The sequence below is a fragment of the Scylla paramamosain genome, chromosome 12 (genome assembly GCF_035594125.1).
Source record: "Scylla paramamosain isolate STU-SP2022 chromosome 12, ASM3559412v1, whole genome shotgun sequence".
In the NCBI taxonomy this organism is placed as follows: domain Eukaryota; kingdom Metazoa; phylum Arthropoda; class Malacostraca; order Decapoda; family Portunidae; genus Scylla; species Scylla paramamosain.
The window spans coordinates 9,852,501-9,866,942 of record NC_087162.1 but is presented as its reverse complement, the minus strand read 5'-3'; the positions used below and the strand labels follow the sequence as shown (position 1 = coordinate 9,866,942).

The following is a 14,442-nucleotide window of genomic DNA, read 5'->3' as shown; positions in this document are numbered from 1 at the left end:
TATGTCATGAAAAGGTAAAGTTTAAAGTCAGTCTGTTAGTTGACAGGGTTTAAAAAACATGTCATTGAGAGATAGTGACGATATATACGTATACCTATCTTCTCTTGCAGGTGGTAGGTCATTTCCCAACAACACAACAACAGAATTTGAAAACAGAATCTTACCCATTCATTTAGACACCGGCAGGGATTATGAAGTCGGCCTGTGTAATATTTTATTCCCTAAATATTTCTACTGCATTGCGGAAGGGGATCCAAATTCCAGTATATCGTTCTATGGTCGGGTTAAGCAGTCAGACTTTGATATGTATGAATATAATATGTATACCTATCTACCGGAAAGGAATATCATCTCCAATTTTACCGATAAGAACATACCGGCCATAACTAAGGCAATTAATGGACAGATAGTGAGAGAACTTCAAGCAATCTTGAATGACTCCTTTAAGATCTATTTCCCTTACTCGGATATCATTTATTATGACCGCGACTTGGAGCGGGTCGTTGTGAATAACGCGATTGTCCCTCCTAATGACGATCGTATTTACAGTGATATAAGTATAAAATTTGCATCGCATATAGCTCACATTCTGGATTTCAATCCAAATTTTCGCTACACCGTCTACTTTCAAAGATCTGGCGACAGCATTTCATCTTCCGACGCCAGCGAAGCTTCCTCCTCATCACCCATAAAATTATTCGCTCAATACGTACCGCGAGCTGATGCAGGGACGGATTATATGTACGTTTATACCGACATCATTTCCCCCTCGCGATTTGGCAACCAACTAGTTAATATATTAGACGTCATACCACTCCCCGGCGACAGCACCAGTAAAGGTGCGAATTCAATTACGTATAAACCACTTTCTGCATCAACTATAGAGAGTGTGGCCATCAAAATTGCTAATCAAAGAGGCAAACCTATTCAGTTTGAAGATGGGGAAAACAGTGTTACTTGCGTGTTACATATAAGACCACGTTAACTTTGCGTCTCGGACGTAAAATTTTGAAGAGAATCGATCAAGGTGGGATAATGGGTGGAGTGGAGGATAATGAAACAGGCAGGTGTTGCCTACTTCCGAGTCAAGGCACGCGCCTCGCGACCATCTGCGCGGGAAGCTTCAGTGTTTCCCCGCGCGGCATGGCGGCCGGGACAAAGTGTTGACAATGTTATAGAAAAAAAAAGAAAAGAAAATGGGTGTTCACTGTGGAACAGCAGAGGCGCGGATTTTATGTGAAGTGTGTGGGAGATGGCGCACTAATCCATCCTGCCCCTCATGTGTGGAAGACCAGTGTGATTTATGCGAGCGGTGTGGACTTCTGTTTCCACATCCACCGCCAGAACACACCTGCGAAGTTGGCAATCCTGCTTCTTCTGGTAAGCATTATTACTTATTTTGGCGGGAATGTATAATAATAAAGATGAAATGACTGTCAATCTTTACAAGTTTGAGCTCTGAGCACATCTTCCTGTACAGGCTCACACTCGATTGAGGTTGAGCAGAACGCCGGCGTAGAAGGCCCACGTCGGCGGACGTCACAAGGCGACATCCCACGCGGAGGCGGGGGAAGAGGTGAGAAAAAAAAATACTACAAATAATAAAGCAATAAATACGGTGCCACCGCCACTACTAATATTCTTTTTTTTTAAGACTCGCCACGGCCGGGACCGAGTGGATTATCGGGGAACGTATTCAATTCTTCCGAGACTTCAAGTCCTTCACTACCTACACAAGGTAAATATCAATTCAATAATAATAATAATAATAATAATAATAATAATAATAAACTGTCGCTGCTACTTCTATTTTTTCTTCCCAGACACGCCACAAGCGGAGGCGGACCACGATGAGCGCAGCATGGCAGGAGAGTCGGCGGATGCAGACCTTGACGAGCGCGGGATGCCGGAAGAGCCGCGGTTAATTGACTCGAGGGAAAATTTTATGAGGAGCTTCACCAGACATCAATATGACATACCTGATCATGTAAGCAGAGATCCACTCGGTCTACTTACCGAATACAGGGAGTTCTTTATACGGGAAATTAGATCATATTTCACGTCACACGGCTCGCCATTCCCCCCCACCCTGAAAATATTTTCACACATTTCTCTGTTACTAGTGAAATTCTCTACCTTAGGCGAGGATGAACATCGAGTCATTCATATTGCTTTTAGAGCACGACTGATCACCTATCAAGATGTGCCTGACCTTGTTGATTTATGGATCCATCAGCTGAACAGTCGGCTGGAAAGCCTTACCAGCGAGACTGAAGGATCTGGTTTTATCATTTCAAGAGTACAGAATTTTTTCATCAACTATTGCTTGCATGTCGCATGTAGTGGCATAGGAGATTATGTTGCTTATCCTAGAGGCGTGCGAGGAGGGAATGAAATTTTCAATCCTGATGGCCGACATTCATCCTGTGTTATTCAGTGTTTGGCGGCTTTCAGACTTCATGCTCGAGGTGTACCTTGGAAAAGAATTCCAAAAATATTACGGAGACGGCATGGCGGAGAGAAATACGTCACGCGCGGAAAAGTAGGCAATCCAGTGACTTGGGAGAACTTGAGTCAGTTAGAGAGGTTAAATTGTCTGTCTCTGGACGTTTATACACTGACAAAAAGCGGTGAGATATACTATTTAACATTATCAAGAAAAGGCTCGCGGAAGTATAAAACTGTAGTCTCACTCCTTTTACTAGGTGGAAAACATATGACGCTCATTAAAGACGTGGAGAAGCTGCACCGGAAATTGACGAGAAGCAGTCCCACCCCAGAGGGTCATCAGTTTTGCAAAGTATGTTTCAGCTCAGTTCCCAAGTCTGTCAGTTTGAGCGATCACGAGTGTCACTGCGACTTCACTCAAACTCTTCTCTTTCCAGGTGACGGTGAAAAAGTAAAATTTAAAAATTTTGCCTACACCTATCAGCCTGCATACTTAGCATTTTTTGATTTTGAAACTATGATAAAACCTAAGGAGAATAGGAGTGTGATAGCTGAACATGACCCAATTGGATACTCGTATCTCATCATCAATAGGCATGGAGATGTCGTGGAAAAGAGAAGTTATTTCGGTGAAGATCCCGTGAATAATTTCATTGATAGCCTATCCAATGCTTGGGGAATCATCAAGGAAAGTGTAGTTAGCTATCCAATTAGCATGTCTGCGGAGGATGAAGCCCACTTCAAACGTCAGCGTCACTGCGAGCTCTGCCATCAACCCTTTAATGTGAAAACCCCACCTCATAAACATCACGACCACTCATTACCACAAAATAATTACAAGGGGGCTTTGTGCGCGCGATGCAACCTCCAGTGTCGTGACATGAGGAAATATCTCATCACTCTGGCACATAATATGAGCTTTGACGTCTCCTTAATCATAAAAGACCTTCACTTGCCAGAGTCGCACGTGGACATCCTTGCCAAGTCAGAATCGCATTTATTGAAAGTAAGGATTAAGGAATTGCAGTTTCAGGACACGCTTTCCATTATGAATGCTGGCCTCGGTCCCCGAGGATGTAAGGCGTGTAATTTGCACTCAAAAACAGTTTCTTTGTTATGAGTACATCACCGACCTTGGCCGCTTAGAAGATCGACAATTGCCACCTCGTGAGGCATTTTATGACACGCTCAAGGGGAAGGCTCTGCCACCTGGAGAATATGAACACGCTCAAAGCGTGTGGAGTATGACATCCTGCCGCACTTTAGGCGATTACATAAGACTGTATTGTGAGATTGATGTGGGATTATTAGCCGACACATATCTCAAATATAGATCATACCTGCATGAATTTTATGGGCTGGACGTGTCACATTACGTGTCACTGTCTTCTTATGCTTATGACGCTTTTTTAAAGTCGACAGGCGTTCAACTTGATCCACCTTACGACCCTAACATGTATCACCTGATCAAAAGAAATGTACGAGGAGGCTTTGTAACTTGCGTCAGGCCACACCTGCAGTCAAACCACGAGCCCGACGGTGGACCCGGCACCTATGTGTTCTATCTGGACTATAATTCATTATATGCAAGCGTTATGTGTTCCCCCCTGCCTATGGGTGACATCAAAAAGCTTTCTCAGTCAGAGATGGATGATTTTTTTGAAGTTGGCATCCAGAATCATGCGACAGATGGCGACGTCGGTTACTGGCTGCATTTAGACAGCTGTGACGTTTCCCCCGACGTAGCTCGGATCACGGACGAGTTCCCTCTGTGCCTCGCACACATGACTGTTACAGAAGATGACATCTCACCGTACAGTAAAAGACTGTTAGAAGCTGAGGGTCGTAAGCTGGGGAGGAAAAATCGTAAACTCGTGGCCAGTCATAAGGGACTGAAAGATCATCTCATCAGTCTGGAATTGCTGCAACTTTTACTCTCACTTGGACTGGAAATACAATGTGTTCATGCTATATATAGGTTCAGACAGGCTCCATACCTGAAACCTTTCATAGAAAGGAACGTCGCTCAGCGTAAAAATGAGACGTGCGCCATTAAAAATCGCATTTGCAAACTGATGTCAAACGCAGTTTATGGTAGATCCATGTTATCTGAAGTGAAGTATGGCCTCCAGCAGAAATTAGTGACAAAAAGAAAGTCTTTCCTGAAGTATGCAAGAAATCCATCCTTTAAAAGGGTCCACCAATTAGGCGAGGACCGAGTCATATGGGTCAACAGTAAGAACACGATTAAAATCAGGCAGCCAAATTACTTGGGATACCATATTTTAGAAGTGGCAAAGAAGTACATGTACAACTTTTGGTATCGTGTCATCAAAGCTAATTATGGGGAGAGAGCTAAATTAGCTTATGAAGATACTGACAGTTTCATTTTCAGTCTGCACATACCTACAAACTTAAATGATGAACTGAAACATGGACCCATGGCAAATTTTCTCGACACCAGTAACTTTGCTTCAGATCACCCGTGTTTTAATGGGGAGCGGAAGGGTCAACTAGGCTTGTTGAAATCTGAAACCGGATCCACGCTCATCAAAGAGGCGATTATATTAAAGCCAAAGATGTATTCGCTGCTGTTGGAAGATGACAAGCAAGTATCTCGAGGTAAAGGCATTCCAACTCACCTTCAGCAAAATATATTGCATCAGCAGTATAGGGAAACACTTAATAATGTCGCATGTGGGATGGTGGATTGCTATAATATCAGGAATGTGAAAGGACAAATTTGTACCACTCGTATGCGAAAGCGAACGTTGTCACATTTTGACGACAAGCGCTTTCACGTCGATGGCTATACCTCAAGGGCGTATTATCACCCCGACAATGATCCGCGGGAAAGAGATGTGGAGAATGAGATGGAAGAGGAGGTGGCGGTGGATGTGGGGGAGGTGGATGTGGATGAGGAAGAGGAGGAGGAGGAGGAGGAGGAGGAGGAGGAGGAAGAGGGGGAGGAAGAGGGGGAGGATGGGGTAATGAGTGGTCTGTGGCGTGATCGGGAGAGACTTTCCGCGGCATTATTCACATCATGATTAAGGGGTAGAGAAAGAGAGGACGCAGCTGCTAGCAGACGCCCTTCATGTAATGTAAAAAAACATTTGCTCTGACCACGTAGGCTAAGGAAGAGGGGGAGGTGGAGGATGGGTTGTGTCGTGATCGGGAGTGGCCTTCCATGACATTATTCACGTCATAATTAAGGGGTGGAGAGAGACCGCGGCCGCCAGCAGCTGCCATTCATGTAATGTAAGAACATTTGTTTTGAGTATGGAGTTAAGGAGAGGAATGAGGAGATTGTTCATGTACTGTAAGGACATTTGTACTGTCCACGTGGGATAAGGAGGATGAGGAGGAGGAGGTAATGTAAGAACATTTGTACTTAGGTTAAGGAGAGGGGGGAGGGGGGGGGGAGGTTGAGGAAGAGGTGTGGGTCGGGGGAGATCCACGTCATAATTAGAAGGCAGGGATGAGGATGCAGCTAGGAGGTTAGTTATGCTGTTACCTACATGACCATGTAAATAAAGGTTAAGTAATAAATACTGTAAACATATCGTAGCGTCTTTTAGTAACCCTCTGAACTTAACATGGACAAGACATTTAGCGAAGAGATGCTGAATCTCTTCAGATATCCTGCACGCATAATTATTGCAGGTTATACAAATTCCGGCAAAACACACCTCTGCAATAAAATTATAGAGAAATATCAGCATGGATTTAACAGAATTATCATTTGTGGCGTCTCATCGCATTCGCTGCAGTAGAATTCCCCTTTTCAAGATAAGGTCGAAGTGCATGAGAAAATTATTGATCCCGTGATGGATGATAACAGTCCATACGCCGACCCGCAAACGCACACACTCCTGATATTAGATGACAATTTCCTCACGGCTGGCAATTCTCAAACGATAGCAGAGGCTTTCACCAAAGGGAGACATAAAAATTTGTCAGTTATAATGATAGCACAGAATGTCTTTTTCCCCGGAAAGTATGCTAGAACGATAACTTTAAATGCCTCACATTACATTCTTATGAAAAACAGAGATATATATCAAATTGAATGTCTGGGCAGGCAACTTTATGGAAGGGAGCGTGCCAAACACTTTGTGGAAATTTATAAAAATGTCGTGCTTAGACGAGATCACGGTTATTTGTTGTGTGATTTATCCCCGAACGCACCCGAAGAAATTCAACTGCGCACGAATATTGTGGATGAGCTACCCTGTGAGAAAGTCTATCTGCTATGAACGCCGTTTTGGACGAACTTTACCGGGATATGACGAATCCTGCGGCTTTAGGAGGTGTGCAAGCACTCTACAGAGAGGGGAAGAAAAGGGATAAGAATCTAACACTCCGCGATGTGAGGGCATTTCTGCAGGGCAACCGCACTTATACGCTTCACAAGCCGACACTGAAACGTTTTCCGCGACGAAAAATTCTCGCTTCTAAACCGTCCGTCATTTTAACTTGCGATTTGGCTGATTTTGCGAGGCTGCACAGACACAATGGCGGCGTCCGATACATCATGTTTTGCCTGGACGTTTTCAGCAGATACTTGAAAGTGGCAACGCTGACAAGTAAATCCGGACACAGTAGCCTGCAAGCGCTGAAAAAAGTTCTAGAGTCGGGGAGTTTTACAGGCGTGTCGCGTCTTTTTACCGATCAGGGATCCGAATTTTATAATCAAGCAGTGAAAAAATATCTAACTTTGAAAGGTATTACCTTGTATTCCAATTACTCGCGTGAAACAAAGGCGAGTTTGGCAGAAAGGGTCATCCGAACCATAAAGACAAAAATATATAAATATCTCACGCAGAACAACACACTGACGTATATTAACGTCTTGCCCACCCTAATAAATACGTACAATCACACCCCACACCGCGGTTTGGGCGGCAACCAAACGCCGGCTCAGGTTCACCACCTCCGCGAGCTGTCACAAGTCAGGAAGCAATTTAAACGAATGTATTTAAATCGGCCAAGGGGAAAGAAAGTTGTCAGTCATAAATTAGACGTGGGAGACATTGTACGCTTGCAACGTGCTTCCCGAACGCAATTTAAATTCAATAAGGGTTATACCGTCAACAATACCGAGGAGCTTTTTAAGATAAGTCGTGTGGATTACTCACATAAAATCCCTATTTATTTCATAAGGGATTTGGCGGGGGAGGACGTGACCGGCGCTTTCTACAGGGAAGAATTAATCAAGTCCTCTCTTCCCTCACATTACCAGGTCGATATATTACGATCGAAGGTCGAGCGAGGTAAGAGAAAGTACTTCGTCCACTGGCGTGGGTACCCAGATAAATTTGACAGCTGGATAGATGCGGACGACTTAGTATAAGATATGGATGAGGAAAAACCATTGATATTGAAGTACAAGGATTTGGTTTTTCTCCTCTCGCACGTCACCCCTAAATTGCGGAAGCAGGTCTTGCAAAGTTTGAATAAGCGCGAAGTCAATTGCATCTCGGAAATATTCGCCAACTTTTTGAAGAGACGCCTGACGGACGACGATACCATCATTAACCGCCTGAAAAAATTCAAGAGTGATATTCGCACTGTAGCCTTGAAGAAGACGCCCGTGTACAAGAAGAAAGCGATTCTAATCTCCAAACGAGGTGGTAACATATTGGCCGCGTTACTCCCGATAGCCGTGTCGGCAATAACAAGTTTACTACAGAGATGAAAGAATATTGTTTAGTTCCCGTCTCAGTTGCCGAGAGGTGTAAGTTTAAACCGACCGACAGCGCAACTCAGCACCGATTCACGTCAAAACAAGTCAAGAAAAAAAAAAAACTTCACTTCCGCTACCGGCCGCCGCCCTCCCCGACGCCGCCAGCGTGACGCCACCACCACGCGCACCTGTCAATCCACCCTTGGATGATTTGATTCGAGTTGCCGTTCCTCCTTCCTTTAGAGAATATGGTTTATCTCTCTTGAAATTATTGGAGGGTAAACCTGGGATTTCATGGGATGAGCGCGGTAACTTACTTCCACCATTTTCTGGCATAAGCGTGTTTGATCTCATACGAGTACTCGGTCACGAAAAGGGGGCCGCGAAAAGACTTTCACCCGATAAGCGTCCATTATTATCACTGCTACTTCGCATGGCGCAACTCCCCGCGGATGCCATCAGAAATACGACTCAACGAAGTAAACTGATAGGTGGCGGGGTCGGTGACATCTGGGAAGCATATTAAATGAGAAAGCTCCCCATCTTACTCTGTAAACGAGTAAGTACATCAATAATACATGAGAGCACGTGTTAGGCGCGTCAGGGGTGCAGGCCCACGGATGGATAATTGATGAGGGTTATGGTCAAAAAAAGGTTCACCCCCCCCTAACCCACATCCCCTAATAAATAATACGTTCCCCACCCTCCATCCCTTCCCACCAACAAAGGAAAAAAAAAATAACACCTGCGTCAATTTGAATGAATAAATTCTACTACGCAGAAGGTGTAATATCGACCAATACGTGCGAATAAAGGTCTGCGATGTCACATTTCCCCCTCACTCCCCTCACAGAGGGTTCAACGTGCGGATCAGCCCTCCAATTACTCGTCAAGATGAAGGTGGTCGAGGGCAAGCTGACCGATGGCATCTTCCGCGACCGCCGCTGTTATATCATTTATTCAGTAAATGCCGTCTCCACCGAACCGAGTGGGATTGCGCGGGATCTCAAAACGATTTACCCATACGAGAATACACATGCAGCTAGAAAGAGACTCTACTCGCTTCATCGGGCCACGGCAGACACGAGAGATGACCCAGGACGTATCATTATCCACGCGCCTCCCACAGGAAGCGTAAATCTCCTTCACCTGGTGGCCTGCGTGACTCAGTATGGTTGGGGCGAGGCCGTCGAGGGAAACGAGAAGGCGCGACAGGCAATCGCGACGTCGAAGGATTTGCCTTACGTGGAAGGACTCAAGATGGATACAAGCGTGAATCGACGTCAACACTTCCAGAATTGCCTGAAAAAGATTGCCCTGCTAGCCATGGCGAACGCTGAAGTAGAGCAAATTATTATCCCGGAAGGACTGGGATGTAGAGGTCGCTGCCAGGATGAGTGGAAGAATAATTACCTGCCTATGGTGGAAGGGCTGGCGCAGCGACTTCAACCTTTTGGAGTTGAAACTATTCTGGTGAGGAAGTCTGAATAACTATATCATGTAAATTTTAAAATAAAGTTGATGTGTGTTTGACAAATCGAGTATAAATGTATTCCTTAATTGGGGTGACCGTTATTATTTATTTTGATCATGGCGGGAGCAGCATATCAGACAGAAATAAATAGCCGGTGATTATGCTCGACGTCTTATTCATGACGTGACAACCATCATGACGAGAGCGTTCACACCTCCCACTCGAGCGGAATACGACTTGCTTTTTACGCAAACCAAAAGTTGGAGGCTTAGACGACATCCGGGTTATTATTCCACCCCATTCAAGAAGAGGTGGCGGTCTATTTTCCGTTTTGAGTGGCTTTGCTAAAAGAGCAATTCCCTTTCTCATGCGCACTGTAGCACCCGAAGCGCTCCAAATGGGAAAAGGTTTATTAACAGATGTTTTAGAAGGGAAGCGACTTCGCGAATCATTAAGAAATAGAGGTGTTGCAGCCGTGAAGGGTGTGGGGGAAAGGATAGTTCGAGGCGGACGAGTAATGAAAAAGAGGAAAGTTGGAGTCGGAAAAAAAAAAAAGAGAGAAAACCACCAACCAGGCAACTGAAAAGAAAGACTTGCTATAAAGCAGATATCTTCAATATTTAGCTTAGTCGCAAAGATGACTCATTACGGTCCGAATGTGCAGGGTGGAGCGACCTCCACCCCCCTGAGCAATTATCTGACGGCCGTGAGTGAGAACTTTCCGCGGGTGAATCGCTTGCATACCATCGAATCGTCAGTCGCTGCGAGGGGAAAGTTGGACGTATTACCCGTTAATTTAGATGCAAATGCTAATAATCATGCGGGGATCAACGATCCTTACATTGAATTTAGACTGCCTGGTATTCCAGGGCAATTTTTGGATCTATCAACGCTGTCTCTAGAATTGCGAGTTAGCGCGACGAAGGCAGACGGCGCGCCACTAGACGATGGCGATCACGTCGTTTTTAGTAATGGTTTGAATAATACGATGTTTAAGTCATGCGCTTGTTATTTTAACGAACAGCTTGTGGAGTCATCCTCTTTGTTCAACTATCACGCCTTCATTAAAATGATTACAACAATCCCTCAGGATAAAATTGACTCTATCGGTCGCGTCGCCTTCTACCATCGCGATTATGATGGATCAAAAGGCATAATCAATAAATTTGATGAAGACTATTTCACGGGAGGGAATAAAGACGAGAAACAAATGATGAAAGATTGTAAAACGCACGGCATTTCGATGACTGCGCCTTTGTTTTCGGATATATCAAGTCTGGACGCTTATCTGCTTGACTCTGTTGATGTGAGAATTCGATTAGAATTGGCTAACAAAACATGGATTCTTAATTCACACCAAGATGCCAGCAGTTTCAAATTTAAGCTCGAGATGGCTAAGTTATGGGTTGACCGCGTCACTCCACATCCGCCCGCCTTAGAATCGTTAAATAACTCCTTGACTCGAAATCCAATGCAATACACTTTTAATAGAACGCTCAATAAAACGTATGTGTTAGCCGCCAATCAAACGTCTTTGATTGCCGAATTACCTTTCGCGCAAATCATACCTCAAAATTTGACCATGGCAATAGTTGATATGGACAGCTTACAAGGCGTAATTGATAAGAATGGTTTATATTTTCAACACGCCGATCTGTCACATGTACATATCACCGTGAACGGGGCGACCATTTATAACGTTCGCAGCTCTTTCCCGCATCACGCGTCAAAATTGTTTTACACGACCCTTGAGTCACTAGGATTGGACACGCGTAATTCCCTAACATTTGATGCATTCAATAAAGGTCGGACAGTATGTTTCTTTAACTTTGTGACGGAGGACGTGCACAATGCCATCCCTCTGGATAAATCAGGAAATCTAAGAATTAATCTGTCGTTTGCCAAGGGACGTAATCACAACCGCGTCATAATGTTTTTCGCCGACACTACTGGCGTCATAGAAATTGATCATTATCGTCACGTTCGCTGCATTGTCCGCGCATAAGCCGTCATGAATGCACGTGAAATACAGGCCGGTCTAGCAGGCATCTTGGGCGATCGAGTTTATTTTTTAGGCTGTCACGATCATCGCCATGTGACAGATCTGATAAATCTTGCCAGAAAACAGGTGAAGCCATGCGTTTTCATTCTAAATACATTGAGTGACTCAAAGACCATGGGCCACTGGATTACTGTTTATCTTAATTTTCAAAGTCAGACCATAGGCTATTACGATAGCTATAACTTGCATCCCAAATACAATTCCGCTGTCTTACATCATTTTATGCAAACTTGTCCACATATGAAAATTAGCACATTAAATTATCGACTTCAGGGGTTGAATTCCCTCGTGTGTGGCATTTATTGCATGTTCTTTTGCCTTCTACTGAGTTGGCATACATTAAAACGTGCAATGTGCATTATTCACGCCACCTTCAAAAAGCATCAATATCTATATAATGACAAAAAAATTACTCGTATGGCATACGTAATATTTCGTAATATGCCGCATTGCATGCCTACGTTTTGCCCAGCCGGCAGCCGGGCGAGATGTCGTAACATCTGTAAAGCGGTAATAAGGTAGATTGGGGGGTGGGGTGGGGGTGGGAAAGGGGGTCAATATGGGGTAATTGCTGACGGATAAGCGTCACTTCGCCATCACCTCTCAACCCAGTCGGACGTCGAAGCCTCATCTCCAAGAATGGAGCAAGCTAACAAACATTTCATCTTGAGAACTGCGGGTGAGTACGCCATTACCTTGCACGGCATCTGACATCTTCACCATTGTAAATTACATTAACGTTCTTTGCCAATGAATAAGAAGAGGGAGAGTGGGAGGGGAAATAAAAACTTTTCCATTGTTCTCATCGTTTTTTTTTTTTTTTTTTTTTTTTTTGTCTGTTACAGAACGCATCTCTTTCCGCTTTGATATCTATCTGGGCGATGCTGGGGGTAAGCGAAGCCGTGCTGACCATGAGGATGTCAATGTGGAGAAAATGTCAGAACCTGCAAAGAAGAAATTGATCTTTAGTGATGACGACATGTCGCCACTGCCGGCCAGCCCACCTCCTGACGCTCCATCAGGACAGGAGTCGCAACAGCAGCAGCCGACATCGCAGTCGATTCCGCCACCTCAGGAGTCGCTGATGCCACCTCCGACCGAAGCACAGCCGCAACGGTCAGATGAGTCGACAGTAGGCGGCAAAGAGGGTCAGGAGGTGAAGAAGAAGTCGCAGGAAAACAGAAAAAAAAAAAATATTCCCCCTAACACGCCAGAGGACGACAGCACACCAAAACTCCCCGTTGCTCCAGCCGCCCCTCGTAAGAAGCTGGTTCCTAGAGTTATTAAAACTACGCCCGTCATTGACAGCGATGACGATGATCTCTTCGCCTTCAATTCGCAAATGTTTTGAATGAAAGAGATGTATTTGCCCTAATAAGCAATGAGCTGTATTTGTCCTAATAAAAATAAAATGTTCCATCGACTCTGCATAACCTTTCTAATAATAATAATAATAATAATAATAATATTAATAATAATAATAATAATAATGATAGTAATAAGACCGCCATCCGACATAAGTATTACGTCAGCCATGCCGCTGGTGGTCGGTGAAAGTGGAAGAGGCCGCCGCTCCGCCCTGGCCGTCACAGACGCTTTCTCCAGGTAAAAAGGATGGACAGGTAACGGGATCTCGTGCGGCAGTCGCGACGACCTTGACCATAGGGGATGTATTGAGATGTCGGAGGGAACGCGTGATGGCAACACTCGGTCATCCCACCCTCCAGGATTCCGTGAATGAAAGGGAAAGGGCGACTTCTATGGCAAGCGCCGTCAGAGTCCCCCTAATCACGCGTGTGTGGCGGGCGGCTGCCACGTCTGGCCGCCAGTCCCCCCCCCCCATCACCTCTCCTCCCCCCCTCCACCCCCTTTTCACTCAATTATTTTCCGCCCACCATCATTGATTCATTAGTCATTCCATCGTCACCGAAGCATAAGGACGCACGCCCCCTCACCTCTCCGTCAGTGTCGCCGTCACCGTCCCTCCCCCCTCCCTCCCCCCCCCCTTGGTGTTTGCCGTCGTGAATCACCCCCCCCTTCCCAAGCATGGATCTATGGAAAATTGCTATCAGGATCACCATCGCAATATGGCTTGCCGTCAGAGTCGCCCCTGGGTGGGTGGGTTGGGGGTGGGGGGGGACGTGAAAGGGCGACCTACACGGCATTGCCGTCACAGTCCCCTAGCCACGCGTGTGTGTGGCGACTTCCACGTCTGGCCGCCAGTCCACACCCTCCCCCCTCCTTTCACTCAATTATTTTCCACCCACCATCATTGATTCATTTAGTCATTCCATCGTCGCCGAAGGATAAGGACGCACGCCCCCCACCTCTCCGTCAGTGTCGCCGTCACCGTCCCTCCCCCCTCCCTCCCCCCCCCACCCCTTGGTGTTGCCGTCGTGAATCGCCATCCTCCCTTTCCCAAGCCTGGGTCTCCATCCTGACATGGACTGCCACTGAAGTCTACGGAAAATTGCTGTCAGGTTTCCCCATTGCAACTTGATCAGCCCCACACTCACAATATGGCATGCCATCAGAGTCGCTCCTGGGGTGGGGGTGGGATCCCCCTTCCCCCCCCCCTCCCCCCCCCCTCCCTCCCTCTCCCATCCCCCAACACTCTATTTACAGTCAGGGTCTCCATCCTGAAATGGATTGCCACTCCGGGTAATTGCCATGGGGGTCGAGCCCCCCTAAAAAGGCTTGCCACTGAGGTCCCCATGCAATGGGGACCTCAGTGGCAAGCCTTTTTAGGGGGGCGACCCCCATGGCAATTTC

The 14,442-nt window shown here is 45.8% G+C and overlaps 1 protein-coding gene across 2 annotated transcripts; it reads left to right on the top strand.

Annotated features, from left to right (window-relative positions):
- Window positions 1–650: 650 nt before the first annotated feature.
- LOC135105673 (uncharacterized) lies at window positions 651–13,522 on the top strand. 2 transcript variants are annotated; one of them, XM_064014061.1, is made up of 5 exons: window positions 651–1,380; window positions 1,481–1,576; window positions 1,655–1,738; window positions 1,824–1,987; window positions 12,516–13,522. In XM_064014061.1, the coding sequence occupies exons 1-5, from the start codon at window positions 1,197–1,199 to the stop codon at window positions 12,630–12,632; spliced, it is 645 nt and encodes a 214-aa protein (XP_063870131.1). In that variant the 5' UTR covers window positions 651–1,196; the 3' UTR covers window positions 12,633–13,522. The 2 variants fall into 2 exon arrangements, with proteins under 2 accessions (XP_063870131.1, XP_063870132.1); XM_064014062.1 differs by lacking the exons at window positions 651–1,380; window positions 1,481–1,576; window positions 1,655–1,738; window positions 1,824–1,987 and adding an exon at window positions 12,202–12,349.
- Window positions 13,523–14,442: the final 920 nt, after the last annotated feature.